The sequence below is a fragment of the Pseudophryne corroboree genome, chromosome 5 (assembly GCF_028390025.1).
Source record: "Pseudophryne corroboree isolate aPseCor3 chromosome 5, aPseCor3.hap2, whole genome shotgun sequence".
NCBI lineage: Eukaryota > Metazoa > Chordata > Amphibia > Anura > Myobatrachidae > Pseudophryne > Pseudophryne corroboree.
Window position 1 is genome coordinate 320,896,133 of NC_086448.1, and position 27,342 is coordinate 320,923,474.

General features: G+C 48.1%; 1 protein-coding gene across 2 annotated transcripts in view; it reads left to right on the top strand.

The window, feature by feature from the left end:
* ANLN (anillin, actin binding protein) overlaps positions 1-27,342 on the top strand; it is a 405,458-nt gene that overhangs the window by 41,586 nt on the left and 336,530 nt on the right. For both annotated transcript variants that reach the window (XM_063922504.1, XM_063922505.1), the window contains exon 2: positions 24,915-25,068. In XM_063922504.1, the coding sequence (XP_063778574.1) occupies positions 24,915-25,068 (154 nt within the window). The remainder of the gene's footprint in view (positions 1-24,914; positions 25,069-27,342) is intronic.

Consider the following 27,342-nt stretch of genomic DNA (forward strand, 5'->3'; position numbering starts at 1 on the left):
GTCGCGCTCGCATCGACAGGGTGGATTCCAACTCCCAGATATTAAAATGTATTATCACGCAATTCTGTTGGGCAGGATCTTGGACTGGACCAGGCATCAGGAAGCCAAGCAGTGGGTGGTTTTGGAGGGATTGTGTGTTCATCAATACCCTGAAATTTTCCTGTGGCTCCTGATCTTACCCAAACTCTCTAGCCCTCGACCGACTATTTCCCCTACACTTTCCCTTTGGATATGGTTGCAGCGGAAGTCTATTGTTTCCTCAGATTTTGGCCCTCACACCTCCTTTTTGAGTAACCCTGCCTTTGCTCCCGGCCTTACTCTCTCTTCCTATCGAAACTCCTATTCAAAAAGGAGCCAGAGCATATATATTTATATCAACAAAAATGGGGTCAATTTAATTAAACACAATGTTAATTGTGTTTAAGGAAGGAAGGCGGTACTTGAGCTATTCAATTAGCTGCACTATTAAGTCCGGCCAGACGATATCTGTTCACACCCCTACTGACGTGCCAGCAGAAATCCGACTAAACTAGTGCCGCAATGCTGTTTCCTGCCTTAAGCATGATGCAAGCAAGTCAGAGAATGCTGGTTCTCGCGACTTAGCACCCGGCTTGAGGCGCAAGAACTGGCATCTCCGATTAGTGATGTGGCCAATTGAATAACACCGGTAGCTCCTTCCCGATGCTGTTACCATTGTGTTTAAAATAGACCCCAATGACTCCCAAAAGCAATATGTAAACGGCAAGTATATAAGGAGCAAAGTAATGGATACATATTGACACATCCCTTCATATTTTTAATATATATTTCTCTAACGTCCTAGAGGGTGCTGGGACTCCGTAAGGACCATGGGGAATAGACGGGCTCTGCAGGAGACATGGGCACTTTAAGAAAGAATTTAGGTTCTGGGTGTGCACTGGCTCCTCCCTCTATGCCCCTCCTCCAGACCTCAGTTTTAGACTGTGCCCAGAGGAAGATGGGTGCACTGCAGGGAGCTCTCCTGAGTTTCCTGCTAAGAAAGCATTTTGTTAGGTTTTTTTCTTATTTTCAGGGAGCTCTGCTGGCAACAGACTCCCTGCATCGAGGGACTGAGGAGAGAGGAGCAGACCTACTTAAATGATAGGCTCTGCTTCTCGACTACTGGACACCATTCGCTCCAGAGGGAGTGAAACACAGGTTCGTCCTGGGCGTTCATCCCAGAGCTGCGCCGCCGTTCTCCTCACAGAGCCGGAAGAAACGAAGAAAGAAGACTACTGAGGCGGCAGAAGCCCTCGGGTGCTTCACTGAGGTAACGCACAGCACTGCAGCTGTGCGTCATTGCTCCCATACACCTCACACACTCCGGTCACTGTAAGGGTGCAGGGCGCAGGGAGGGCACCCTGGGCAGCAATAGAATACCTCTCCTATGGCAAATGACTATATACATGTACAGGTGGGCACTGTACATGTATATAAAAGAGCCCCCGCCATATTTTATTAAGTTTGAGCGGGACAGAAGCCCGCCACCGAGGGGGCGGGGCTTCTCCCTCAGCACTCACCAGCGCCATTTTCTCTCCACAGCAACGCTGAGAGGAAGCTCCCCGGACTCTCCCCTGCTTGACACACGGTGAAAGAGGGTTTTAAAGTAGAGGGGGGCGCACATAATTGGCGATTATACATTACAGCAGCGCTACTGGGTAAACATTGTTTTTCTCCGGGGTCATATAGCGCTGGGGTGTGTGCTGGCATACTCTCTCTCTGTCTCTCCAAAGGGCCTAAAGGGGAACCTGTCTTCAGAAAAGAGTTTCCCTGTGTGTGTGGAGTGTGTCGGTACACGTGTGTCGACATGTTTGACGATGAAGGCTCGCCTAAGGAGGAGGGGGAGTGCATGATTGTCAGGTCGCCGTCGGCAACGCCGACACCGGACTGGATGGATATGTGGAATGTCTTGAATGCTAATGTAAATTTATTGCATAAGAGATTAGACAAGATTGAGGCTAGGGATCAGTCAGGTAGTCAGACCATGCCTGTCCCAGTGGCACCGGGACCTTCTGGGTCTCAGAAACGCACATTTATCCCAGATCACTGACACTGATACCGACACGGATTCAGATTCCAGTGTCGACTGAGGATGCAAAATTACAGCCAAAAGTGGCTAAAGGTATTCGTTACATGATCATTGCTATTAAAGAGGTTTTGCATATTACTGAGGAACCCCCTGTCCCTGACACGAGGGTACACATGTATAAAGAGAGAGAGCCTGAGATCACCTTTCCGTCCTCATTTGAGCTAAGCCAATTGTGCGAAAAGGCTTGGGAATCTCCAGACAGGAGACTACAAGTTCCCAAAAGGATTCTTATGGCGTATCCCTTCCCACAAAAGGACAGGATACGATGGGAATCTTCGCCTAAAGTAGACAAGGAGTTGACACGCTTATCCAAGAAGGTGGCACTGTCTTCCCAGGATACTGCTACCCTCAAGGATCCTGCGGATCGTAAGCAGGAAGTTACCATGAAGTACATTTGCACACATTCTGGTACTATTGTTAGGCCGGCTACGGCATCGGCCTGGGTTTGTAGTGCTGTCGCAGCATGGACAGATTCCTTGTCTACGGAGATTGAGACCCTAGATAAGGATACCATTCTAATGACCCTAGAGCATATCAAGGATGCTGCGTTATATATGAGGGATGCTCAAAGAGACATTTGTTTACTAAGCTCCAGAATAAATGCTATGTCTATTTCTGCTAGGCGACTCTTGTGGACCCGACAGTGGACGGAGATGCCGACTCAAAGCGGCATATGGAGTCGTTGCCTTACAAGGGGGAGGAGTTGTTTGGAGAAGGCCTCTCGGACCTTGTCTCTACTGCTACGGCTAGTAAATCAAATTTTTTACCTCATGTTCTCCCACAACATACTAAGAAGGCACCTCATTACCAAATGCAGTCCTTTCGTTCAAATAAAAGCAAAAAGGTACGGGGATCGTCCTTTCTTGCCAGAAGTAAAGGCAAGGGAAAAAAGCTGCACACAGCTAGTTCCCAGGAGCAGAAGTCCCCCCCCCTACATCTGCAAAATCCACCGCATGACACTGGGGCTTCCCTGGGGGGGGGGCAGATCAAGTGGGGGCACGTCTTCGATTTTTCAGCCATGTCTGGGTTCACTCACAGGTGGATCCCTGGGCAATAGAGATTGTTTCTCAGGGATACAGGCTGGAATTCGAAGAGATGCCTCCTCGCCGGTTTTTCAAATCGGCTCTGCCAGCTTCTCCGTCAAAAAAGGAGTTCGTGTTAACTGCAATTCAAAAACTGTACCTGCAACAGGTGATAGTCAAGGTTCCTCTTCTCCAGCAAGGAAAGGGATATTACTCAACCCTGTTTGTGGTTCCGAAACCAGACGGTTCGGTCAGACCCATTTTGAATCTGAAATCCCTGAACCTGTACTTGAAAAAGTTCAAGTTCAAGATGGAATCGCTCAGAGTGGTCATCGCCAGCCTGGAGGGGGGATATTGGATGGTTTCCCTGGACATAAAGGATGCTTACCTTCATGTTCCGATTTTTCTTCCTCACCAGGCGTTCCTGAGATTTGCGGTACAGGACTGTCATTACCAATTTCAGACGTTGCCGTTTGGGCTTTCCATGGCCCCGAGAATTTTCACCAAGGTAATGGCGGAAATGATGGTGCTCCTGCGCAAGCAGGGTGTCACAATTATCCCATACTTGGACGATCTCCTCATAAAGGCGAGATCTCGAGAGAAGTTACTGGACAGCGTGTCACTGTCAGTGAGGACGTTGCAACAGCACGGCTGGATTCTCAATATTCCGAAGTCCTAGCTGGTTCCTACAACGCGTCTGACCTTTTTGGGCCTGATTCTGGACACAGAACAGAAAAAGGTTTTTCTTCCGATGGAAAAGGCTCAGGAGCTCATAGCTCTGGTCAGGAACCTATTAAAGCCAAAAAAGGTTTCAGTGCTTCACTGCACCCGTGTCCTGGGGAAGATGGTGGCATCGTACGAGGCCATCCCCTTCGGCAGGTTCCATGCGAGGACTTTTCAATGGGACCTACTGGACAAATGGTCCGGGTCTCATTTACAAATGCATCAAAGGATCACCCTGTCTCCCAGAGCCAGGTTTTCTCTCCTGTGGTGGCTGCACAGTGCTCGCCTCCTGGAAGGCCGCAGGTTCGGCATTCAGGACTGGATCCTGGTGACCACGGACGCGGGCCTCCGAGGTTGGGGAGCAGTCACACAGGGAAGAAATTTCCAAGGATTTTGGTCAAGTCAAGAGACTTGTCTTCACATCAACATCCTGGAACTAAGGGCCATATACAACGCCCTACGTCAAGCGGAGATCTTACTTCGCAATCGACCAGTTCTGATCCAGTCAGACAACATCACCGCAGTAGCTCATGTAAACCGCCAAGGCGACACAAGGTGCAGAGTGGCAATGGCGGAAGCCACCAGAATTCTTTGCTGGGCGGAGAATCATGTAAGCGCTCTGTCAGCAGTGTTCATTCCGGGAGTGGACAACTGGGAAGCAGACTTCCTCAGCAGCCATGATCTGCATCCGGGAGAGTGGGGACTTCATCAGGAAGTATTCACGCACATTGCAAGTCGGTGGGGTCTACCCCAAATAGACATGATGGCATCCCGTCTCAACAAAAAGCTACAAAGGTATTGCGCCAGGTCAAGTGACCCTCAGGCGGTAGCTGTGTACGCCCTAGTGACACCGTGGGTGTTCCAGTCGGTATATGTGTTTCCTCCTCTTCCTCTCATACCCAAGGTGTTGAGGATAATAAGAAGAGGAGTGAGAACAATTCTCATTTCTCTATCGTCCTAGTGGATGCTGGGGACTCCGTCAGGACCATGGGGAATAGCGGCTCCGCAGGAGACAGGGCACAAAAAGTAAGCTTTTAGGATCACATGGTGTGTACTGGCTCCTCCCCCTATGACCCTCCTCCAAGCCTCAGTTAGGTTTTTGTGCCCGTCCGAGCAGGGTGCAATCTAGGTGGCTCTCATAAAGAGCTGCTTAGAAAAAGTTTTTTAGGTTTCTTATTTTCAGTGAGTCCTGCTGGCAACAGGCTCACTGCTACGAGGGACTTAGGGGAGAGAAGTGAACTCACCTGCGTGCAGGATGGATTTGCTTCTTAGGCTACTGGACACCATTAGCTCCAGAGGGATCGAACACAGGCCCAGCCATGGAGTCCGGTCCCGGAGCCGTGCCGCCGACCCCCCTTGCAGATGCCGAAGTTGAAGAGGTCCAGAGGTCCGGAAACAGGCGGCAGAAGACTTTCAGTCTTCATAAGGTAGCGCACAGCACTGCAGCTGTGCGCCATTGTTGTCGGCACACTTCACACCAGCGGTCACTGAGGGTGCAGGGCGCTGGGGGGGGCGCCCTGGGCAGCAATGTATAATACCTTTTTCTATGGCTAAAATACATCACATATAGCCCTTGAGGCTATATGGATGTATTTAACCCCTGCCATATATCGCAAACTCCGGGAGAAGAGCCCGCCGTTTTAGGGGGCGGGGCCTATTCTCCTCAGCACACAGCGCCATTTTCCTGCTCAGCTCCGCTGTGAGGAAGGCTCCCAGGACTCTCCCCTGCACTGCACTACAGAAACAGGGTAAAACAGAGAAGGGGGGCATATTTTGGCGATATTTTTATATATTAAGCGCATATAACAGAAACAACACCTTTTAGGGTTGTTTATATACATTTTTATAGCGCTTTGGTGTGTGCTGGCAAACTCTCCCTCTGTCTCCCCAAAGGGCTAGTGGGGTCCTGTCTTCGATAAGAGCATTCCCTGTGTGTCTGCTGTGTATCGGTACGTGTGTGTCGACATGTATGAGGACGATGTTGGTGTGGAGGCGGAGCAATTGCCGGTAATGGTGATGTCACCCCCTAGGGAGTCGACACCGGAATGGATGGCTTTAATTATGGAATTACGTGATAATGTTAGCACGCTGCAAAAGTCAGTTGACGACATGAGACGGCCGGAAAACCAGTTAGTACCTGTCCAGGCGTCTCAGGCACCGTCAGGGGCTGTAAAACGTCCCTTACCTCAGTCAGTCGACACAGGTACCGACACAGATGAATCTAGTGTCGACGGTGAAGAAAGAAACGTATTTTCCAATAGGGCCACACGTTATATGATCACGGCAATGAAGGAGGCTTTGCATATCTCTGATACTGCAGGTACCTCAAAGGGGGGTATTATGTGGGGTGTAAAAAAACTACCTGTAGCTTTTCCAGAATCAGAGGAATTGAATGACGTGTGTGATGAAGCGTGGGTTAACCCCGATAGAAAACTGCTAATTTCAAAGAAGTTATTGGCATTATACCCTTTCCCACCAGAGGTTAGGGCGCGCTGGGAAACACCCCCTAGGGTGGATAAGGCGCTCACACGCTTATCAAAACAAGTGGCGTTACCGTCTCCTGATACGGCCGCCCTCAAGGATCCAGCTGATAGGAGGCTGGAAACTACCCTGAAGAGTATATACACACATACTGGTGTTATACTGCGACCAGCAATAGCCTCAGCCTGGATGTGCAGTGCTGGGGTGGTGTGGTCGGATTCCCTGACTGAAAATATTGATACCCTGGATAGGGACAGTATTTTATTGACTATAGAGCAATGAAAGGATGCTTTTCTTTATATGCGAGATGCTCAGAGGGATATTTGCACTCTGGCATCGAGAGTAAGTGCGATGTCCATATCTGCCAGAAGAAGTTTATGGACGCGACAGTGGTCAGGTGATGCGGATTCCAAACGGCATATGGAAGTATTGCCGTATAAAGGAGAGGAATTATTTGGGGTCGGTCTATCGGATCTGGTGGCCACGGCAACAGCCGGAAAATCCACTTTTTTTACCTCAGGTCACCTCCCAACAGAAAAAGACACCGTCTTTTCAGCCGCAGTCCTTTCGTTCCTATAAGAACAAGCGGGCAAAAGGACAGTCATATTTGCCCAGAGGCAAAGGAAGGGGTAAGAGGGTGCAGCAAGCAACTACTTCCCACGAACAGAAGCCCTCCCCGGCTTCTACAAAGCCCTCAGCATGACGCTGGGGCTGTGCAAGCGGACTCAGGGGCGGTGGGGGGTCGACTAAAGATTTTCAGCACACAGTGGGCGCGCTCACAGGTGAACCCTTGGATCCTGCAGGTAGTATCTCAGGGTTACAAGTTGGAATTCGAAAAGTCTCCCCCTCGCCGGTTCCAAAAGTCTGCTTTACCAACGTCTCCCTCAGAAAGGGCGACGGTATTGGAAGCCATTCACAAGCTGTATTCTCAGCAGGTGATAGTCAAGGTACCCCTCCTACAACAGGGAAAGGGGTATTATTCCACACTATTTGTGGTACCGAAGCCGGACGGTTCGGTAAGACCTATTCTAAATCTGAAATCCTTGAACCTGTACATACAGAAATTCAAGTTCAAGATGGAGTCACTCAGAGCAGTGATAGCGAATCTGGAAGAAGGGGACTTCATGGTGTCCCTGGACATAAAAGATGCTTATCTGCATGTCCCAATTTACCCTTCACACCAAGGGTATCGCAGGTTCGTGATACAAAACTGTCATTATCAGTTTCAAACGCTGCCGTTTGGTTTGTCCACGGCACCTCGGGTTTTTACCAAGGTAATGGCCGAAATGATGGTTCTTCTACGAAGAAAAGGCGTATTAATTATCCCTTACTTGGACGATCTCCTGATAAGGGCAAGGTCCAGAGAACAGCTGGAAGTCGGAGTAGCACTAACCCAAGTAGTGCTTCAACAACACGGGTGGATTCTGAATCTTCCAAAATCTCAATTGACCCCGACGACACGTCTGCTGTTCCTGGGAATGATTCTGGACTCTGTTCAGAAAAAGGTGTTTCTCCCGGAGGAGAAAGCAAGGGAGTTATCCGAACTTGTCAGGAACCTCCTAAAACCAGAAATGTGTCAGTACATCAATGCACAAGAGTCCTGGGAAAGATGGTGGCTTCTTACGAAGCAATTCCATTCGGCAGATTCCACGCACGAATATTTCAGTGGGATCTGCTGGACAAATGGTCCGGATCGCATCTGCACATGCATCAGCGGATAACACTGTCACCAAGAACAAGGGTGTCTCTTCTGTGGTGGTTGCAGAGTGCCCATCTGTTAGAGGGCCGCAGATTCGGCATACAGGACTGGGTCCTGGTGACTACGGATGCCAGCCTACGAGGCTGGGGAGCAGTCACACAGGGAAGAAACTTCCAGGGCGTGTGGTCAAACCTGGAGACGTCTCTTCACATAAATATACTGGAGCTAAGAGCGATTTACAATGCTCTAAGCCTGGCAAAACCGCTGCTTCGGGGTCAGCCGGTGTTGATCCAGTCGGACAACATCACGGCAGTCGCCCACGTAAACAGACAGGGCGGCACGAGAAGCAGAAGAGCAATGACAAGCTGCAAGGATTCTTCGCTGGGCGGAAAATCATGTCATAGCACTGTCAGCAGTGTTCATTCCGGGAGTGGACAACTGGGAAGCAGACTTCCTCAGCAGACACGACCTCCACCCGGGAGAGTGGGGACTTCATCCAGAAGTCTTCCACATGATTGTGAACCGTTGGGAAAAACCAAAGGTGGACATGATGGCCTCCCGCCTCAACAAGAAACTGGACAGATATTGCGCCAGGTCAAGAGACCCTCAGGCAATAGCTGTGGACGCTCTGGTAACACCGTGGGTGTACCAGTCCGTGTATGTGTTTCCTCCTCTGCCTCTCATACCAAAGGTACTGAGAATTATACGGCTACGGGGAGTAAGAACAATACTCGTGGCTCCGGATTGGCCGAGAAGGACTTGGTACCCGGAACTTCAAGAGATGCTCACGGAAGAGCCGTGGCCTCTACCGTTAAGAAGGGATCTGCTTCAGCAGGGACCTTGTATGTTCCAAGACTTACCGCGACTGCGTTTGACGGCATGGCGGTTGAACGCCGGATTCTAAAAGAAAAGGGCATTCCAGAGGAAGTTATTCCTACCTTGATTAAAGCCAGGAAGGAAGTGACCGCACAACATTATCACCGCATTTGGAGAAAATATGTTGCGTGGTGTGAGGCCAAGAAGGCCCCAACGGAGGAATTTCAATTGGGTCGATTCCTACATTTCCTGCAGGCAGGATTGTCTATGGGCCTCAAATTGGGGTCTATTAAGGTTCAAATTTCGGCCTTATCGATTTTTTTCTAGAAAGAATTGGCTTCAGTGCCTGAAGTACAAACCTTTGTCAAAGGTGTACTACATATACAGCCCCCGATTGTGCCTCCAGTGGCACCGTGGGATCTCAACGTAGTTTTGGATTTTCTCAAATCCCATTGGTTTGAGCCGCTCAAATCGGTAGATTTGAAGTATCTTACATGGAAAGTAACCATGCTACTGGCCCTGGCTTCAGCCAGGAGAGTATCAGAGTTGGCGGCTTTATCGTACAAAAGCCCATATCTGATTTTCCATTCGGACAGGGCAGAACTGCGGACGCGTCCTCAGTTTCTGCCTAAGGTGGTTTCGGCTTTTCACTTGAACCAGCCTATTGTGGTGCCTGCGGCTAATAGCGACTTGGAGGACTCCAAGTTGCTGGACGTTGTCAGAGCATTGAAAATATATATTTCAAGGACGGCTGGAGTCAGAAAATCTGACTCGCTGTTTATCCTGTATGCACCCAACAAGATGGGTGCTCCTGCGTCTAAGCAGACGATTGCTCGTTGGATCTGTAGCACAATCCAACTTGCACATTCTGTGGCAGGCCTGCCACAGCCTAAATCTGTAAATGCCCACTCCACAAGGAAGGTGGGCTCATCTTGGGCGGCTGCCCGAGGGGTCTCGGCATTACAACTTTGCCGAGCAGCTACGTGGTCAGGGGAGAACACGTTTGTAAAATTTTACAAATTTGATACTCTGGCTAAGGAGGACCTGGAGTTCTCTCATTCGGTGCTGCAGAGTCATCCGCACTCTCCCGCCCGTTTGGGAGCTTTGGTATAGTCCCCATGGTCCTGACGGAGTCCCCAGCATCCACTAGGACGTTAGAGAAAATAAGAATTTACTTACCGATAATTCTATTTCTCATAGTCCGTAGTGGATGCTGGGCGCCCATCCCAAGTGCGGATTGTCTGCAATACTTGTACATAGTTATTGTTACAAAAATCGGGTTATTATTGTTGTGAGCCATCTTTTCAGAGGCTTCTTCGTTGTTATCATACTGTTAACTGGGTTCAAATCACAAGTTGTACGGTGTGATTGGTGTGGCTGGTATGAGTCTTACCCGGGATTCAAGATCCTTCCTTATTGTGTACGCTCGTTCGGGCACAGTACCTAACTGAGGCTTGGAGGAGGGTCATAGGGGGAGGAGCCAGTACACACCATGTGATCCTAAAAGCTTACTTTTTGTGCCCTGTCTCCTGCGGAGCCGCTATTCCCCATGGTCCTGACGGAGTCCCCAGCATCCACTACGGACTATGAGAAATAGAATTATCGGTAAGTAAATTCTTATTTTTTCCAGATTGGCCACGAAGGACCTGGTATCCGGATCTGCAAGAAATCCTCACAGAAGATCCGTGGCCTCTTCCTCTAAGGCAGGACCTGTTACAACAAGGTCCCTGTCTGTTCCAAGACTTACCGCGGCTGCGTTTGACGGCATGGCGGTTGACCGCCGGATCCTAGCGGAAAAAGGTATTCCGGATGAGGGGTTCACTACGATATGTCGGCGGTCAGGCTCCCGGCGACCAGCATACCGGCGCCGGGAGCCCGACCGCCGGCTTACCGTCAGTGTTGCGAGCGCAAATAAGTCCCTTGCGGGCTTGCTGCGCTCGCCACGCTACGGGCACGGTGGCGCGCTATGCGCGCCACACTATTTTATTCTCCCTCCAGGGGTGTCGTGGACCCCACGAGGGAGAATAAGTGTCGGTATGCCGGCTGTCGGGCTCCCGGCGCCGGTATGCTGGTTGCCGGGAGCCCGACCGCCGGCATACTGAAGACCACCCGCGGATGAGGTCATTCCTACGCTAATAAAGGCTAGGAAGGACGTGACAGCTAAACATTATCACCGTATATGGCGAAATGTTTTTCTTGGTGTGAGGCCAGGAATGCTTCTACGGAAGAATTCCATCTAGGCCGTTCTCTTCACTTCCTACAAACTGGAGTGAATTTGGGCCTAAAATTAGGCTCCATTAAAGTTCAGATTTCGGCCTTATCCATTTTCTTTCAAAAGGAATTGGCCTCTTTACCTGAAGTACAGACTTTTGTGAAGGCAGTACTGCATATTCAGCCTGCTTTTGTACCTCCGGTGGCGCCTTGAGACCTTAACGTGGTGTTAAGTTTCCTTAAGTCACATTGGTTTGAACCACTTAAAACAGTGGAGTTGAAATATCTCACTTGGAAGGTGGTCATGTTGTTAGCCTTGGCTTCGGCTAGGCGAGTTTCGGAATTGGCGGCTTTATCACATAAAAGCCCCTATCTGGTTTTCCATATGGATAGAGCGGAGTTGTGGACCCGTCCTCAATTACCTACCTAAGGTGGTCTCATCCTTTCATATGAACCAACCTATTGTCGTGCCTGTGGCTACACGTGACTTGGAGGATTCCGAGTCCCTTGATGTGGTCAGGGCTTTGAAAATTTACGTGGCCAGAATGGCTAGGATCAGAAAAACAGAAGCACTGTTTGTCCTGTATGCAGCCAACAAGGTTGGCGGCCCTGCTTCAAAGCAGACTATTGCTCGCCAGATCTGTGACACGATTCAGCAGGCGCATCCTACGGCAGGATTGCCGTTACCGAAATTGGTTAAGGCCCATTCCGCTAGGAAGGTGGGCTCGTCTTGGGCGGCTGCCCGAGGGGTCTCGGCACTACAGCTGTGCCGCGCTGCTACTTGGTCGGGGTCAAACACTTTTTTGCAAAGTTCTATAAGTTTCCCGCCCGTTTGGGAGCTTTGGTATAATCCCCATGGTCCTTACGGAGTCCCAGCATCCACTAGGACGTTAGAGAAAATAAGATTTTCACTTACCGGTAAATCTATTTCTCGTAGTCCATAGAGGATGCTGGGCGCCCGTCCCAAGTGCGGACTTCTTCTGCAAGACTTGTACATAGTTATTGCTTACATAAGGGTTATATTATAGTTCATCGGTTTGGACCGAGACTGTTGTTTGTTCATACTGTTAACTGGGTAGTTTATCACAAGTTATACGGTGTGATTGGTGTGGCTGGTATGAATCTTGCCCTTGGATTAACAAAAATCCTTTCCTCGTACTGTCCATCTCCTCTGGGCACAGTTTCTCTAACTGAGGTCTGGAGGAGGGGCATAAAGGGAGGAGCCAGTGCACACCCTGAGTCTAAAGTCTTTCTTAAAGTGCCCATGTCTCCTGCGGAGCCCGTCTATTCCCCATGGTCCTTACGGAGTCCCAGCATCCTCTACGGTCTACGAGAAATAGATTTACCGGTAAGTGTAAAATCTTATTTTTTGAAGTGTATGAGTACATATATTTGCATTTTCTTAGTAGTGCTTGATTCAACCTCAGATGGGTTAATTCAATTTAGCCATGCGATTCTGTGTAAGTGCGATTATATACCACACTTAATGGTAAATCCATACTTGGCAGTATTTTCATGCTGTTGACCCACTAGCACTTATACTGAGTAGAAACTGGACGATATATCAGCAGTGCAGTTGAAGTTATTGGTCGGTGTGTACAAACGATATGTCTGTAAACGACGATGTTCACAGACATATTGCATAGGCCCTGCAGCTCAGGCAATGGCGGATATATCTACAGATATATCCGCACATTTTGCTATGTTTCACTGTACACTTGCTGCCGGGGCCGACAGTGACTGAAATCTCAATTGGGCGGGCACATGTATATGCCTGCGCAGTTGTGACGTCAGGGCTGATGATCGGTAAGTGTTTATGCACTTACCAATTTTCAGATTTGTCAGCCTACTGTGTTCCATGCCTTAATTGAATTCGTAACATAGTAACTAAGGTTGACTAACTCAATTATCCAATACGAGAAATTCTCTGCACCTCTCCTAAAAAGGGATGTATTAGCTTCTTTCCTATTAAGCGCACCGTATGTTATACAGGTCCAAAATTTGTGTTGTGTGAAATTGTGTTTTTAATGTGGTGACATTTATTATTTGGACCTGAACAAACTGAGCTGCTTTGCGCCACATTGACACACTTTCCCCCAATAAACTTATATTTCAATTGTCCATTGAGTTCTACCTATTTGTGGTCTCCTATGCAGTCTTATTATAGGACTAGTTATTTTTATGTTAGAACTAGTTTTCTCTATCGTCCTAAGTGGATGCTGGGGTTCCTGAAAGGACCATGGGGAATAGCGGCTCCGCAGGAGACAGGGCACAAAAGTAAAGCTTTTACAGGTCAGGTGGTGTGTACTGGCTCCTCCCCCTATGACCCTCCTCCAGACTCCAGTTAGATTTTTGTGCCCGGCCGAGAAGGGTGCAATTCTAGGTGGCTCTCATAAAGAGCTGCTTAGAGAGTTTAGCTTAGGTTTTTTTATTTTACAGTGATTCCTGCTGGCAACAGGATCACTGCAACGAGGGACAGAGGGGAGAAGAAGTGAACTCACCTGCGTGCAGGATGGATTGGCTTCTTGGCTACTGGACATGAAGCTCCAGAGGGACGATCACAGGTACAGCCTGGATGGTCACCGGAGCCACGCCGCCGGCCCCCTCACAGATGCTGAAGCAAGAAGAGGTCCAGAATCGGCGGCTGAAGACTCCTGCAGTCTTCTTAAGGTAGCGCACAGCACTGCAGCTGTGCGCCATTTTCCTCTCAGCACACTTCACACGGCAGTCACTGAGGGTGCAGGGCGCTGGGAGGGGGGCGCCCTGGGAGGCAAATGAAAACCTTTAAAAAGGCTAAAAATACCTCACATATAGCCCCAGAGGCTATATGGAGATATTTACCCCTGCCTAAATGTACTAAATAGCGGGAGACGAGCCCGCCGGAAAAGGGGCGGGGCCTATCTCCTCAGCACACGGCGCCATTTTCTGTCACAGCTCCGCTGGTCAGGAAGGCTCCCAGGTCTCTCCCCTGCACTGCACTACAGAAACAGGGTATAACAGAGAGGGGGGGCAAAATAAATGGCAATATATCAATATAAAAGCAGCTATAAGGGAGCACTTAATCATAAGGCTATCCCTGTCATATATAGCGTTTTTTGGTGTGTGCTGGCAGACTCTCCCTCTGTCTCCCCAAAGGGCTAGTGGGTCCTGTCTTCGTATAGAGCATTCCCTGTGTGTCTGCTGTGTGTCGGTACGTGTGTGTCGACATGTATGAGGACGTTATTGGTGTGGAGGCGGAGCAATTGCCAAATATGAGGATGTCACCTCCTAGGGGGTCGACACCAGAATGGATGCCTTTATTTGTGGAATTACGGGATAGCGTCAACTCGCTTAAGCAGTCGTTTGCCGACATGAGGCGGCCGGACACTCAATTAGTGCCTGTCCAGGCGCCTCAAACACCGTCAGGGGCTGTAAAACGCCCCTTGCCTCAGTCGGTCGACACAGACCCAGACACAGGCACTGATTCCGGTGGTGAAGGTGACGAATCAACCGTATTTTCCAGTAGGGCCACACGTTATATGATTTTGGCAATAAAGGAGATGTTACATTTAGCTGATACTACAGGTACCACTAAACAGGGTATTATGTGGGGTGTGAAAAAACTACCAGTAGTTTTTACCGAATCAGAAGAATTAAATGACGTGTGTGATGAAGCGTGGGGTGCCCCGATAAAAAACTGCTAATTTCAAAGAAGTTATTGGCTTTATACCCTTTCCCGCCAGAGGTTAGGGAGCGCTGGGAAACACCTCCTAGGGTGGACAAAGCGCTAACACGCTTATCAAAACAAGTGGCGTTACCCTCTCCTGAGACGGCCGCACTTAAAGATCCATCAGATAGGAGGATGGAAAATATCCAAAAAGGTATATACACACATGCAGGTGTTATACTACGACCAGCTATTGCGACTGCCTGGATGTGCAGTGCTGGGGTAGTTTGGTCAGAGTCCCTGATCGAAAATATTGATACCCTGGACGGGGACAATATTTTACTGTCGTTAGAACAAATAAAGGATGCATTTCTTTATATGCGTGATGCACAGAGAGATATCTGCACACTGGCATCACGGGTAAGTGCTATGTCCATTTCGGCCAGAAGAGCTTTATGGACACGACAGTGGACAGGCGATGCGTAGAGGAGTTATTTGGGGTCGGTCTATCGGATTTGGTGGCCACGGCTACGGCCGGGAAATCCACCTTTCTACCTCAAGTCACTCCCCAACAGAAAAAGGCACCGACTTTTCAACCGCAGCCTTTTCGTTCCTTTAAAAATAAGAGAGCAAAGGGCTATTCATATCTGCCACGAGGCAGAGGACGAGGGAAGAGACAGCAACAGGCAGCTCCTTCCCAGGAACAGAAGCCCTCCCCGGCTTCTACAAAAGCCTCAGCATGACGCTGGGGCTTCGCAAGCGGACTTGGGGGCGGTAGGCGGTCGTCTCAAAAATTACAGCGCGCAGTGGGCTCACTCGCAGGTAAATCCCTGGATCCTGCAGATAATATCTCAGGGGTACAGGTTGAAATTAGAGACAGAGCCACCTCGCCGTTTCCTGAAGTCGGCTTTACCAACGTCCCCCTCAGAAAGGGAGACGGTTTTGGAAGCCATTCACAAGCTGTATTCTCAGCAGGTGATAGTCAAGGTACCTCTTCTACAACAAGGGAAGGGGTATTATTCCACTCTTTTTGTGGTACCGAAGCCGGATGGCTCGGTAAGGCCTATTCTAAATCTGAAGTCCTTGAACCTGTACATAAAGAAGTTCAAGTTCAAGATGGAGTCACTCAGAGCAGTGATAGCGAACCTGGAAGAAGGGGACTTTATGGTATCCTTGGACATCAAGGATGCGTATCTCCACGTTCCAATTACCCCTCACACCAGGGTTACCTCAGGTTCGTTGTACAAAACTGTCACTATCAGTTTCAGACGCTGCCGTTTGGTTTGTCCACGGCACCTCGGGTCTTTACAAAGGTAATGGCCGAGATAATATTTCTTCTTCGAAGAAAAGGCGTATTAATTATCCCATACTTGGACGATCTCCTAATAAGGACAAGGTCCAGAGAACAGCTAGAGATGGGTTTAGCACTATCTCAAGAGGTGCTAAAGCAGCACGGATGGATTCTGAATATTCCAAAATCCCAATTAATGCCGACAACTCGTCTGCTGTTCCTGGGGATGATTCTGGACACAGTTCAGAAAAAGGTTTTTCTTCCCAAAGAAAAAGCCAAGGAGTTATCTGACCTGGTCAGGAACCTCCTAAAACCAGGAAAGGTGTCTGTACATCAATGCACAAGAGTCCTGGGAAAAAATGGTAGCTTCTTACGAAGCAATCCCTTTCGGCAGATTCCATGCAAAGGGATCTGTTGGACAAATGGTCAGGGTCGCATCTTCAGATGCACCTGCGGATAACCCTGTCGCCGAGGACAAGGGTATCCCTTCTGTGGTGGTTGCAGGAGGCTCATCTATTGGAGGGCCGCAGATTCGGCATGCAGGATTGGATCCTGGTGACCACGGATGCCAGCCTGAGAGGCTGGGGAGCAGTCACACAGGGAAGAAATTTCCAGGGAGTGTGGTCGAGCCTGAAAAAGTCTCTTCACATAAGCATTCTGGAACTAAGAGCAATCTACAATGCTCTAAGCCAGGCGGAACCTCTGCTTCAAGGAAGACCGGTGTTGATCCAGTCGGACAACATCACGGCAGTCGCCCATGTAAACAGACAGGGCGGCACAAGAAACAGAATGGCAGAAGCTGCCAGGATCCTTCGCTGGGCGGAGAATCACGTGATAGCACTGTCAGCAGTATTCATCCCGGGCGTGGACAACTGGGAAGCAGACTTCCTCAGCAGACACGACCTTCACCCGGGAGAGTGGGTACTTCATCCAGAAGTTTTCCACATGCTATTAAACCGTTGGGTAAAACCAATGGTGGACATGATGGCGTCTTGCCTCAACAAGACACTGGACAGTTATTGCGCCAGGTCAAGAGATCCGCAGGCAATAGCTGTGGACGCGTTGGTAACACTTTGGGTGTACCAGTCCGTATATGTGTTTCCTCCTCTGCCTCTCATACCAAAGGTATTGAGGATTATACGGCAAAGAGGAGTAAGACTAGTGGCTCCGGATTGGCCAAGAAGGACTTGGTACCCGGAACTTCAAGAGATGGTCACGGACGATCCGTGGCCTCTACTTCTGAGAAGGGACCTGCTTCAGCAGGGTCCTTGTCTTTTTCAAGACTTACCGCGGCTGCGTTTGACGGCATGGCGTTTGAATGCCAGATCCTAAAAGGAAAAGGCATTCCAGAAGAAGTCATTCCTACCTTGATAAAGGCAAGGAAGGAAGTCACCGCGAAGCATTATCGCCGTATTTGGCGAAAATATGTTGCGTGGTGCGAGCAGCGGAGTGCTCCGATGGAGGAATTTCAACTGGGTCGTTTTCCTACATTTCCTGCAATCAGGATTGTCTATGGGTCTCAAATTGGGATCTATTAAGGTTCAAATTTCGGCCCTATCAATATTCTTCCAAAAAGAATTGGCCTCAGTCCCTGAGGTCCAGATTTTTATCAAAGGAGTACTGCATATACAGCCTCCTGTGGTGCCTAAGGTGGCACCGTGGGATCTAAATGTAGTTTTAGATTTCCTCAAATCCAATTGGTTTGAACCACTAAAGAATGTGGATTTGAAATATCTCACATGGAAAGTGACTATGTTACTGGCCCTGGCTTCGGCCGGGAGAGTATCTGAACTGGCGGCTTTGTTTTATAAAAGCCCTTATTTAATTTTCCATTCGACATAGGGCAGAGCTGCGGACGCGTCCGCATTTTCTCCCTAAGGTGGTATCAGCGTTTCACCTGAACCAGCCTATTGTAGTGCCTGCGGCTACAGACGACTTGAAGGACTCCAAGTTGTTGGACGTTGTCAGAGCCTTAAAAATATACATTTAAAGGACGGCTGGAGTCAGAAAATCTGACTCGCTGTTTATACTGTATGCACCCAACAAGTTGGGTGCACCTGCTTCTAAGCAGTCGATTGCTCGTTGGATTTGTAACAAAATTCAACTTGTACATTCTGTGGCAGGCCTGCCACAGCCTAAATCTGTTAAGGCCCATTCCGCAAGGAAGGTGGGCTCATCTTGGGCGGCTGCCCGAGGGGTCTCGGCATTACAACTCTGCCGAGCAGCTACGTGGTCAGGGGAGAACACGTTTGTAAATTTTTACAAATTTGATACCCTGGCAAAGGAGGACCTGGAGTTCTCTCATTCGGTGCTGCAGAGTCATCCGCACTCTCCCGCCCGTTTGGGAGCTTTGGTATAATCCCCATGGTCCTTTCAGGAACCCCAGCATCCACTTAGGACGATAGAGAAAATAAGAATTTACTTACCGATAATTCTATTTCTCGGAGTCCGTAGTGGATGCTGGGCGCCCATCCCAAGTGCGGATTATCTGCAATACTTGTACATAGTTATTGTTAACTAATTCGGGTTATTGTTTAGGAAGCCATCTTTCAGAGGCTCCTCTGTTATCATACTGTTAACCTGGTTTAGATCACAAGTTGTACGGTGTGATTGGTGTGGCTGGTATGAGTCTTACCCGGGATTCAAAATCCTCCCTTATTGTGTACGCTCGTCCGGGCACAGTACCTAACTGGAGTCTGGAGGAGGGTCATAGGGGGAGGAGCCAGTACACACCACCTGACCTGTAAAAGCTTTACTTTTGTGCCCTGTCTCCTGCGGAGCCGCTATTCCCCATGGTCCTTTCAGGAACCCCAGCATCCACTACGGACTCCGAGAAATAGAATTATCGGTAAGTAAATTCTTATTATATTAACTATAATGCGTGCCTACGCACCATAACCCTGAATATCTTTATCTAGTAGGAATTTATCTAACCCATTCTTAAAGGTGTGACTGAGTCCGCTGTTACTACTCTCTCAGGCAGGGAATTCCAAACACATATTGTCCTTACTGTGAGTAAAACTTTTTGCCGCAATGTGCGGAAACGCCTCTCCTCTAACCTAAGCGAGTGATCACGTGTCCTCTGTGCTGATATTATAGAAAACAGGTCCCTCCCGAGCTCTGTGTATTGACCCCTTATATATTTGTAGATGTTGATCATGTCCCCTCTTAGTTTCCTCTTTTCCAATGTAAACATGCCTAGCCTTGCAAGCCTTTCCTCGTATTCCAGCGTCTCCATGCCCTTGATTAGTTTGGTCGCCCGCCTCTGAACCTTTTCTAGCTCCAGGATATCCTTTTTGTAATATGGCGCCCAATTAATCTCTAAACATTCAGACTTTCCTTCAGCCAGCTTATCGCATAGAAGTCCAGTCACTGGATGTGCAAACAGTAGGAAAATGTGCTAAATGCACTTAAGTTAATACTTCCGTTTTATCTATTTGAAAATATATTGTTAACGCAGTGGGTGGAATTCAATTAAGAGTGATTTTCTCACACTTGTGAGTAAGTTTGGCTGTATTCCACACTTATGGTACCACTGGTTTTGTGGATTTGTGCTAGCAGCCTTATAGCCCAATGTGCAAGTCCAAGCTGTTGGGTAGAGTTCTGAAGCTGTTGCTGTCATTTTATATACCGTTGCAACGGCAACTTCTCCTTGTGTGTGAGGGCGAGTTAATTGAATTATCCCCATAGTTTTTGTTTTTGTTTATTGTTATGCAGAATTATTAACATAGAATATTCTATTAGTTCTAGTAAATTGGTGATTATGCATATACCATTAAAGAGAACATGCAGTTATTAGTACTGTTAATGTTTGAGTCAGTGTAGTAATAACCTATTTAAAAAACAAACAAAAAAAACCTAGCAAGTATTTTTAAAGTTCCTTGTAGGATATGTGCCCCAATTCTCCAATGTCAAACTATTATTGTTATACGGTTTAAGTCCTAAAAAAAATGCTAATTCTATTTCTCTTACGTCCTAGGAGATACTGGGAATCCAATTTAGTACCATGGAGTATAGACTGGTCCAATTGGAGCCATGGGCACTGTAGAAGTTTGTGCTGGCTCCTCCCTCTATGCCCCTCCTACCAGACTCGGTTTAGAAAATGTGCCCGATGGAGCTGGTCACATCTCTGGAAGCTCCTGCAGAGATTTCTGCATTTTTTTTTGAGTTTATTTTCAGGCAGGACTGGATGACATCAGCCTGCCTGTTTCGTGAGACTTGGAGAGGAGGGGGGAATGGCCCAACCCCATCCCACTGAGGGTTAATGGTCCCGTTCCCCGTTGACAGGATGCTAGCTCCTGAGGGAACTATTCGCAAGCCCCACCACGGCAAGCGTACATTTCACGCAGCACGCCGCCACCCCTAACAGAGAGAAGAAAGAAGAGTGGTGAGTACTAAGCCGGCGTCCCGGTTAGCGGGTTGCCGGCCATTATGGCGGCGCAGGGTATGGAAACGCACGGCTTCTAACGGGCTGGACTGAGTCGCCAGACTTAGTACACAGTACCCAGACTGGCATTACAGCTTAAAAAGGGGCTTACTCCATTTTAGGCTGTCAGACACATAAAGCCAGTATAAAGAAGAACGGAAAGACCGTGCGCCATTGAAGGGGCGGAGCTTCACTATGAGCGGATCCAGCAGCTCACAGGTGCCATTTTACCCTACTGCAGCTACACAGACGCTTACTGCAGGGACGTGCAGCTCTTCCGGAGAGCCTCCAGATTACCTCAGCGGTACCAGGGGGTCATAGCAGGGGAGCGTTATACTTGTGTACTAATTCCCTAATCTAAGTACTTAGTCTGCGACCTTGCTAAGCTTGGCTTTAGCGTTAAGGGTGCCGTGTGCTGCTTATATCCCCTCTGTGTCTCTTGGGAAGGGCTCTTTGTGGGTTAATTGTGCTTTTAAACTTTTCCTGTGTGTGTGCTGTTACTACTGCTGTATGTCAGGCAAAGAGTGTGTATCATGCATGGCACAGTGTTCCTCTTCTCCAGGGAGTTCACTAGTGTGTACTCAGTGTAGTATGCCCTCTCAGGCTATTGGGGCGGAGCCAATATGGCTGGACTCCATTCGGGGGATGATTTCATCCATTTTTACTAAATTATCTCGTAATGAGGAGACACAATACTTAAGGCAGTCTATGACTGAGTTTATGTAAAAGGATCAGGACTCAGACCAGCATCTCAGCCCTTTACTACTTGTCTGCAAAAACGTACTTTGGCCCATATCCTGCATTCTGTTTCTGATAATGAAGGGTCTGAAATGGAAGAAGGTGAGGTGGACATAGAGGTAGGGGAGGGTACTCTGTCGCAAGGTGTTGAGGCTCTCATAGACTTTATCAGGGAAGTCCTAAATATTCCTGTTAAGGTGACAGAGGTGTGCGAGGAATCTTCTTCTTTTTTTTTTTTTTTGTGAAGAAAAAATCCTCAGCCACTTTTCCTGTGTCAAAGGAATGAAATACCCTGTTTGAGGAACCGTGGGTTGATCCAGATAAGAAATTTCAAATCCCTAGTCTGTTATCATCTTTTTCCTTTCCTCCTGAGGATAGGAAAAAATGTGAAAATCCACCGATAGTGGATGTGTCCGTTTCCAGGCTTTCACGTAAAATAGTGTTACCGGTTCCTGGTGCTGCCTCCCTAAAGGATGCAACTGATCGCAAGATTGGGACTACACTCAAATCTTTGTATTCTGCTGCAGGGGTGGCCCAGAGACCCACTATAGCATGTGGGTGGATTACGCGAGCCATTGCTAAATGGTCTGGTAATTTAATTGAGGGGTTAGACACCTTGCCTCAAGAGGAAATTGTTTTACTCCTGCAACACATCCAAGATTCTGCAAACTTCATGGTGGAAGCTATTAAGGAAATAGGTTTGCTTAATGCACGCACTGCAGCTATGGTAGTGTTGGCACGCAGGAGATTATAGCTACGTCAGTGGACTGCTGTCGCAGACTCCAAAAAAGGTGTGGAAGGCCTGCATTTCACAGGTGAGGGCTTATTTGGCGACAAACTCGACAAGTGGATTTTGCGAGTAAGTCCACATATCTACCTTCTGCAGTTCTGCCAGCTAGAAAGACCTACCCAGGGCCCAGCTTACAGACCTTTCGGACTGCAAAGTTTTGGTGCAAGACCAGAGGTTCTTCTACCGGTGCTAGAGGTAAACCACGCAAACCAGCGGCTGCTGGTTCACAGGAACAGAGCTCTGGCTCTGCCTCCACAAGCTTTCCGCATGAAGGTGGACTGCGATGCCTGGAAGACAGGCAGATGGGAGCCCGGCAGTCACATCTGGACAAGATCTTGCCATGATCCCTGGGTCATTGTCCTTATATCCCAGGACTACAGGCTGGAGTTCCAGTATCTCCCACCTCAGATTCTTCAAATCAGGCTTACCAGTTTCACAGGAGGCAAGAGTAACCTTACAAGATGCCATTCAAAAACTGTTTCAGACCCAGGTCATTGTTCCAGCTCCATCTCATCTACAAAACAAGGGTTACTATTCCTGCTTGTTTGTAGTACCGAAACGAACAGTTCGGTAGGACCGATTCTGAACCTCAAGTCATTGAACCCATACTTACGAATGTTCAAGTTCTAGATGGAGTCTCTGAGAGCGGTGATCTCGGGTCTGGAAGAGGGGGAATTCCTAGTGTCTCTGCATATCAAGGATGCGTACCTTCACATTCCAATCTGGCTGCCTCATCAGGTTTATCTACGGTTTGCACTGCATGACTGTCACTACCAGTTTCAGGCCCTGCCATTTGGTCTCTCCATGGCACCGAGGGTGTTCACCAAGGTGTTGGCAGAGATGACATTACTGCCCACAAACAGGGAGTGAATGTAATTCCTTACTTGGACGATCTTCTGATAAAGGCTGCGTCCAGCGAGCGATTGTTGGAGAACATTGGACTCACAACCAGATTACTCCTGGATCATGGGTGGATTCTTAAAAATCTCACCTAGAACCAACACGGAAGCTTAATTTCCTGGGAATGATACTGGACACAGAGGCTCAGAGAGTGTTCCTTTCCTTGGGAAAGGCAATGGTAATCTCTTGAAGCAGTACAGTACATCTGTGCATCCGCCTTCTGGGGAAAATGGTGGTGTCTTACTAAGCAATTCAATACTGAAGGTTTCATGCAAGGTCCTTCCAGCTGAATCTGTTGCACAAATGGTCCGTATCACATCTTCGCGTGCATCGGAGGATTCGTCTGTCGCCAACAGCCAGGATCTCCCTCCTGTGGGGGCAACAAACTTCTCACCTAGTGGAGGGTTGAAGGTTCGGGATTCAGAATTGTATTCTACTATCCACAGACGCAAGCCTCAGAGGTTGGGGTGCAGTTTCAAGGAAGATGGTCAAGTCAGGAAATTGTTCTTCCAATAAACATTCTAGAACTCTGGGCCATTTACAACACTCTTCTGCAGGCCTCATCTCTTCTTCCGAATCAGGCCATTCAAGTTCAGTCGGACAACGTGACAGCGGAGATGTACATAAACCAGCAGGGTGGAACGAAAAGCAGAGCCGCAATCTTGGAGGTGTCAAAATTTCTCCTGGGCGGCAAAACACGCTGTGGCGTTGTCTACACCCGGAATGAAGATTGCAGACAACTGGGAAGCAGTTTCCTCAGCAGACACGACCTGCACCCTGGGTAATGGGGCTTCCACCCGGAGGTGTTCCAGTGGCTGACACGTTGGTGCAGGTATTCACAAATCAACATGGTGGCCTCTCGACTCAACAAGAAGCTCAAGTGGTACTGTTCCAGGTTGAGGGACCTGCGAGCTGTAGCGGTCGACGCCCTGACTACTCCGTGGGTCTACCAGCTGGTGTACTTGTTTCCTCCTATTCCTCTGATCCCAAGGGAAAGAGTTCAAGCAATACTCATTACTCCTGACTGGCCGCGAAGGGCCTGGTATGCGGATCTTCTCGAGATGCTAATAGAAGATCTGTGGCGTCTTCCTCTTTGCGAGGATCTCCTGCAACAGGGCCTGTTAGTTTATTTAGAATTACCACGGCTACGTTTGACGGTATAGAAGTTGGAACTGCTGATTCTGGCCAGGAGAGGGATTCCTGACAAGGTCATCCAGACTATGATCAAGGCCAGGAAGGGTAACCGTTTTTGAATGGCGTCTTTTAAAGTTACTCTTGCCTCCTGCGAAACTGGTAAGCCTGATTTGAAGAATTTGAGGTGGGAGATCCTGGAACTCCAGCCTGTAGCCCTGGGATATAAGGTCTATGACCCAGGAAACCTGGCAATATCTTGTCCAGATGTGATTGAAGAATTTTAGCCAGGCTCCCACCTGCCTGTCTTCCAGGCATCGCAGTCCTCAAGCTTTCCGCATGAAAGTGAACGCAGAGCCAGAGCTCTACTCCTTCTGTGAACATCAAAACATTACCATCGTATAGGAGTATGTCTCTTGGTGTGAGAGCAGACTATATTCTACGGTGGAATTTCATCTGGGATGTTTCCTGCTTTTCTGCAGTCGGGAGTTGATGTGGGCCTACACCTAGGTTCCATCAAAGTTCAGATTTCGGCCTTGTCTATTTTCTTTCAGAAACAATTGGCTTCTTACCCTGAGGTCCAGACGTTCTTGAAGGGTGTTCTTCTTATCCAAACTCCCTTTGTGCCTTCCACGGCACCTTGGGATCTCACCACTTGGTTTGAAATCTCACCACTTTCCTTATTTATTTCCTTCTCTCAAAGTATGTCCGTTTCCTCAGGCACTGTTTCCTAGACTGAATCTGGTAGGAGGGGCATAGATGGAGGAGCCAGCACACATTATCAAACTTCTATAGTGCTCATGACTCCAAGTGGACCTGTCTATACCCCATGGTACTAAATTGGATTCCCAGTATCCCCTATGGACTACAAGAAAAGGATGTACTGGTAAGTAATTAAAATCCTATTTAAATTGTTTTTTTTTTTTAAATTAGAAATTGCTTGAAAGAACACGAGCCAGGAGGGAGAATCTACAGAAGAAGATGGCTGATAGACCCCCAGCTGGTGCACGGTTAGCAGCAGTACCCAAAAGGCCAAGAGAGCCACTTGCAGAGACAAATCTTCAGCCTCCTACAGCAACTGAAGAAGGTGAAATTAGCCTAGCAAGTACAATGCCCTAATATGAGAGTGTACACTGCCTACATCTTTCTTCTGTTGGGAGCAAGCATAATGCACACATGGTACCTTACCACATTATCTTTGTATAGTAATTCTTGGATATGTTATATCACCAGAAAGTTGTCACAGTTTTGTGACTTGTCCAAAATCTCTTAAGGTGCTGTCATAACATTTTGGTGAGGTGTGCTGCATTGTAATAGCTTGTGGACTGCATACAACAAGCATCCCCTACATTTTTGATCTCTTGGCCACTGCACCACCTCCGGTTGACATGTCCATACATATGAAAGTCCAGTTTGTACATTTTATGGTAATGTTATGGGTGGAGCTTTACTGCTCTATTAATGCTGCTCGCAATGACCATGAAATCACTGACTGCTCTGTGCAGCGTTAAAATACCTGTTGCATGCATACAAGGCTAGTAATGCAGGTGGTTTAGGCCTAGTTACCAATGTCATATCATTCAGTGCTCATTTTACAACCATCCATTAGGCAGTACCTCACACTTGTCTGTTTTCCTCCACATACATCTAGTAATCTAATGGAATTTGTCATAGTAGATATAGACACACACATATATATATATATATATATATATATATATATATATATATATATATATATATATATATATATATATATATATATATATATATTGCTCAAAAAAATAAAGGGAACACTAAAATAACAGATCCTAGATCTGAATGAATGAAATATTCTTATTAAATACTTTGTTCTTTACATAGTTGAATGTGCTGACCACAAAATCACACAAAAATTATCAATGGAAATCAAATTTATTAACCCATGGAGGTCTGGATTTGGAGTCACCCTCAAAATTAAAGTGGAAAAACACACTACATGCTGATCCAACTTTGATGTAATGTCCTTAAAACAAGTCAAAATGAGGCTCAGTAGTGTGTGTGGCCTCCATGTGCCTGTCTGACCTAGAGGATGCTGGGGACTCCAAAAGGACCATGGGAAATAGACGGGATCTGCAGGGGACATGGGCACTTTAAGACTTTAAATGGGTGTGAACTGGCTCCTCCCTCTATGCCCCTCCTCCATACCTTAGTTAGATTCTGTGCCCAGAGAGACTTGACACACAACAGGGAGCTCTCCTGAGTTTCTCTGGAAAATACTTCATTTAGGTTTATTATTTTCAGGGAGCACTGCTGTCAACAGGCTCCCTGCTTCGTGGGACTGAGGGGAGAGAAGCAGACCTACTTCTGTGAGTTAAAGGCTCTGCTTCTTAGGCTACTGGACACCATTAGCCACAGAGGGTCTGATCACTTGGTATAGCCTAGTTGCTCGTTCCCGGAGCCGCGCCGTCGTCCCCCTCACAGAGCCAGAAGAAAGAAGCCGGGTGAGTAACCGAAGTACAGAAGACTTCAGTAAAGATGGCAGAAGACTTCAGTCTCCGAGGTACCGCGCAGCGCGCCATTGCTCCCACACACAAGCAGCACTACATGGGTGCAGGGTGCAGGGGGGGTGCCCTGGGCAGCAATAAAACCTCAATTTCAGCCTGGCAAAAGTGATATACAGTGCATAGGCACTGTATACGGACCCCCGCCGGTATAAAAAAAATAGCGGGACATAAGCGCGCCATTAAGGGGTGCGGGACTTGATCCTCCCAGCTCTAATCAGCGCCATTTTCTCTTCAGTGAGCTGCAGAGACGCTGGTCCTGGCCTCCTACACTTCTGTCACAAGTAACAGGGTGCTAAACGGGGTGGGGGGGGGGGCACAGCAGATTTGGTGTTGAATTATTATTTATAAAAAGCGCTGACAGGTCTGGGGCATTATATATACTTTCAGTCCGGGATAGGCGCTGGGTGTGAGCTGGCAAACTCCCTCTGTGTTTCTCTAATAGGCCTTATTGTGGGTCTGTCCCCTTTAGCCCAGTGTTATAGTGGGTGTCGGTACGAGTATCGACATGTGTGATGCTGAATGCTCTTACCAGGAGGAGGCTTGAGTGGGGACAGAACAGAGTGGGGGAGTGAATCTGTCGGCACTGCCGACTGCTGATTGGGTAAATATGTGGAGTGTCTTGAATGCAAATGTGGCTTTACTAATTAAGAATTTGGATAAATCTGAGGCTCAGAACCAAACATGGAGACAATCCATAGAAGATGCTTTTTCCCAAACGCAGACTCCCTCAGTGTCACAGAAACGGTCGTTTACCCAAATAGCAGACACAGATGCCAGATTGAATCCTAAACTGGCTAAGAGCATTCAGTACATGA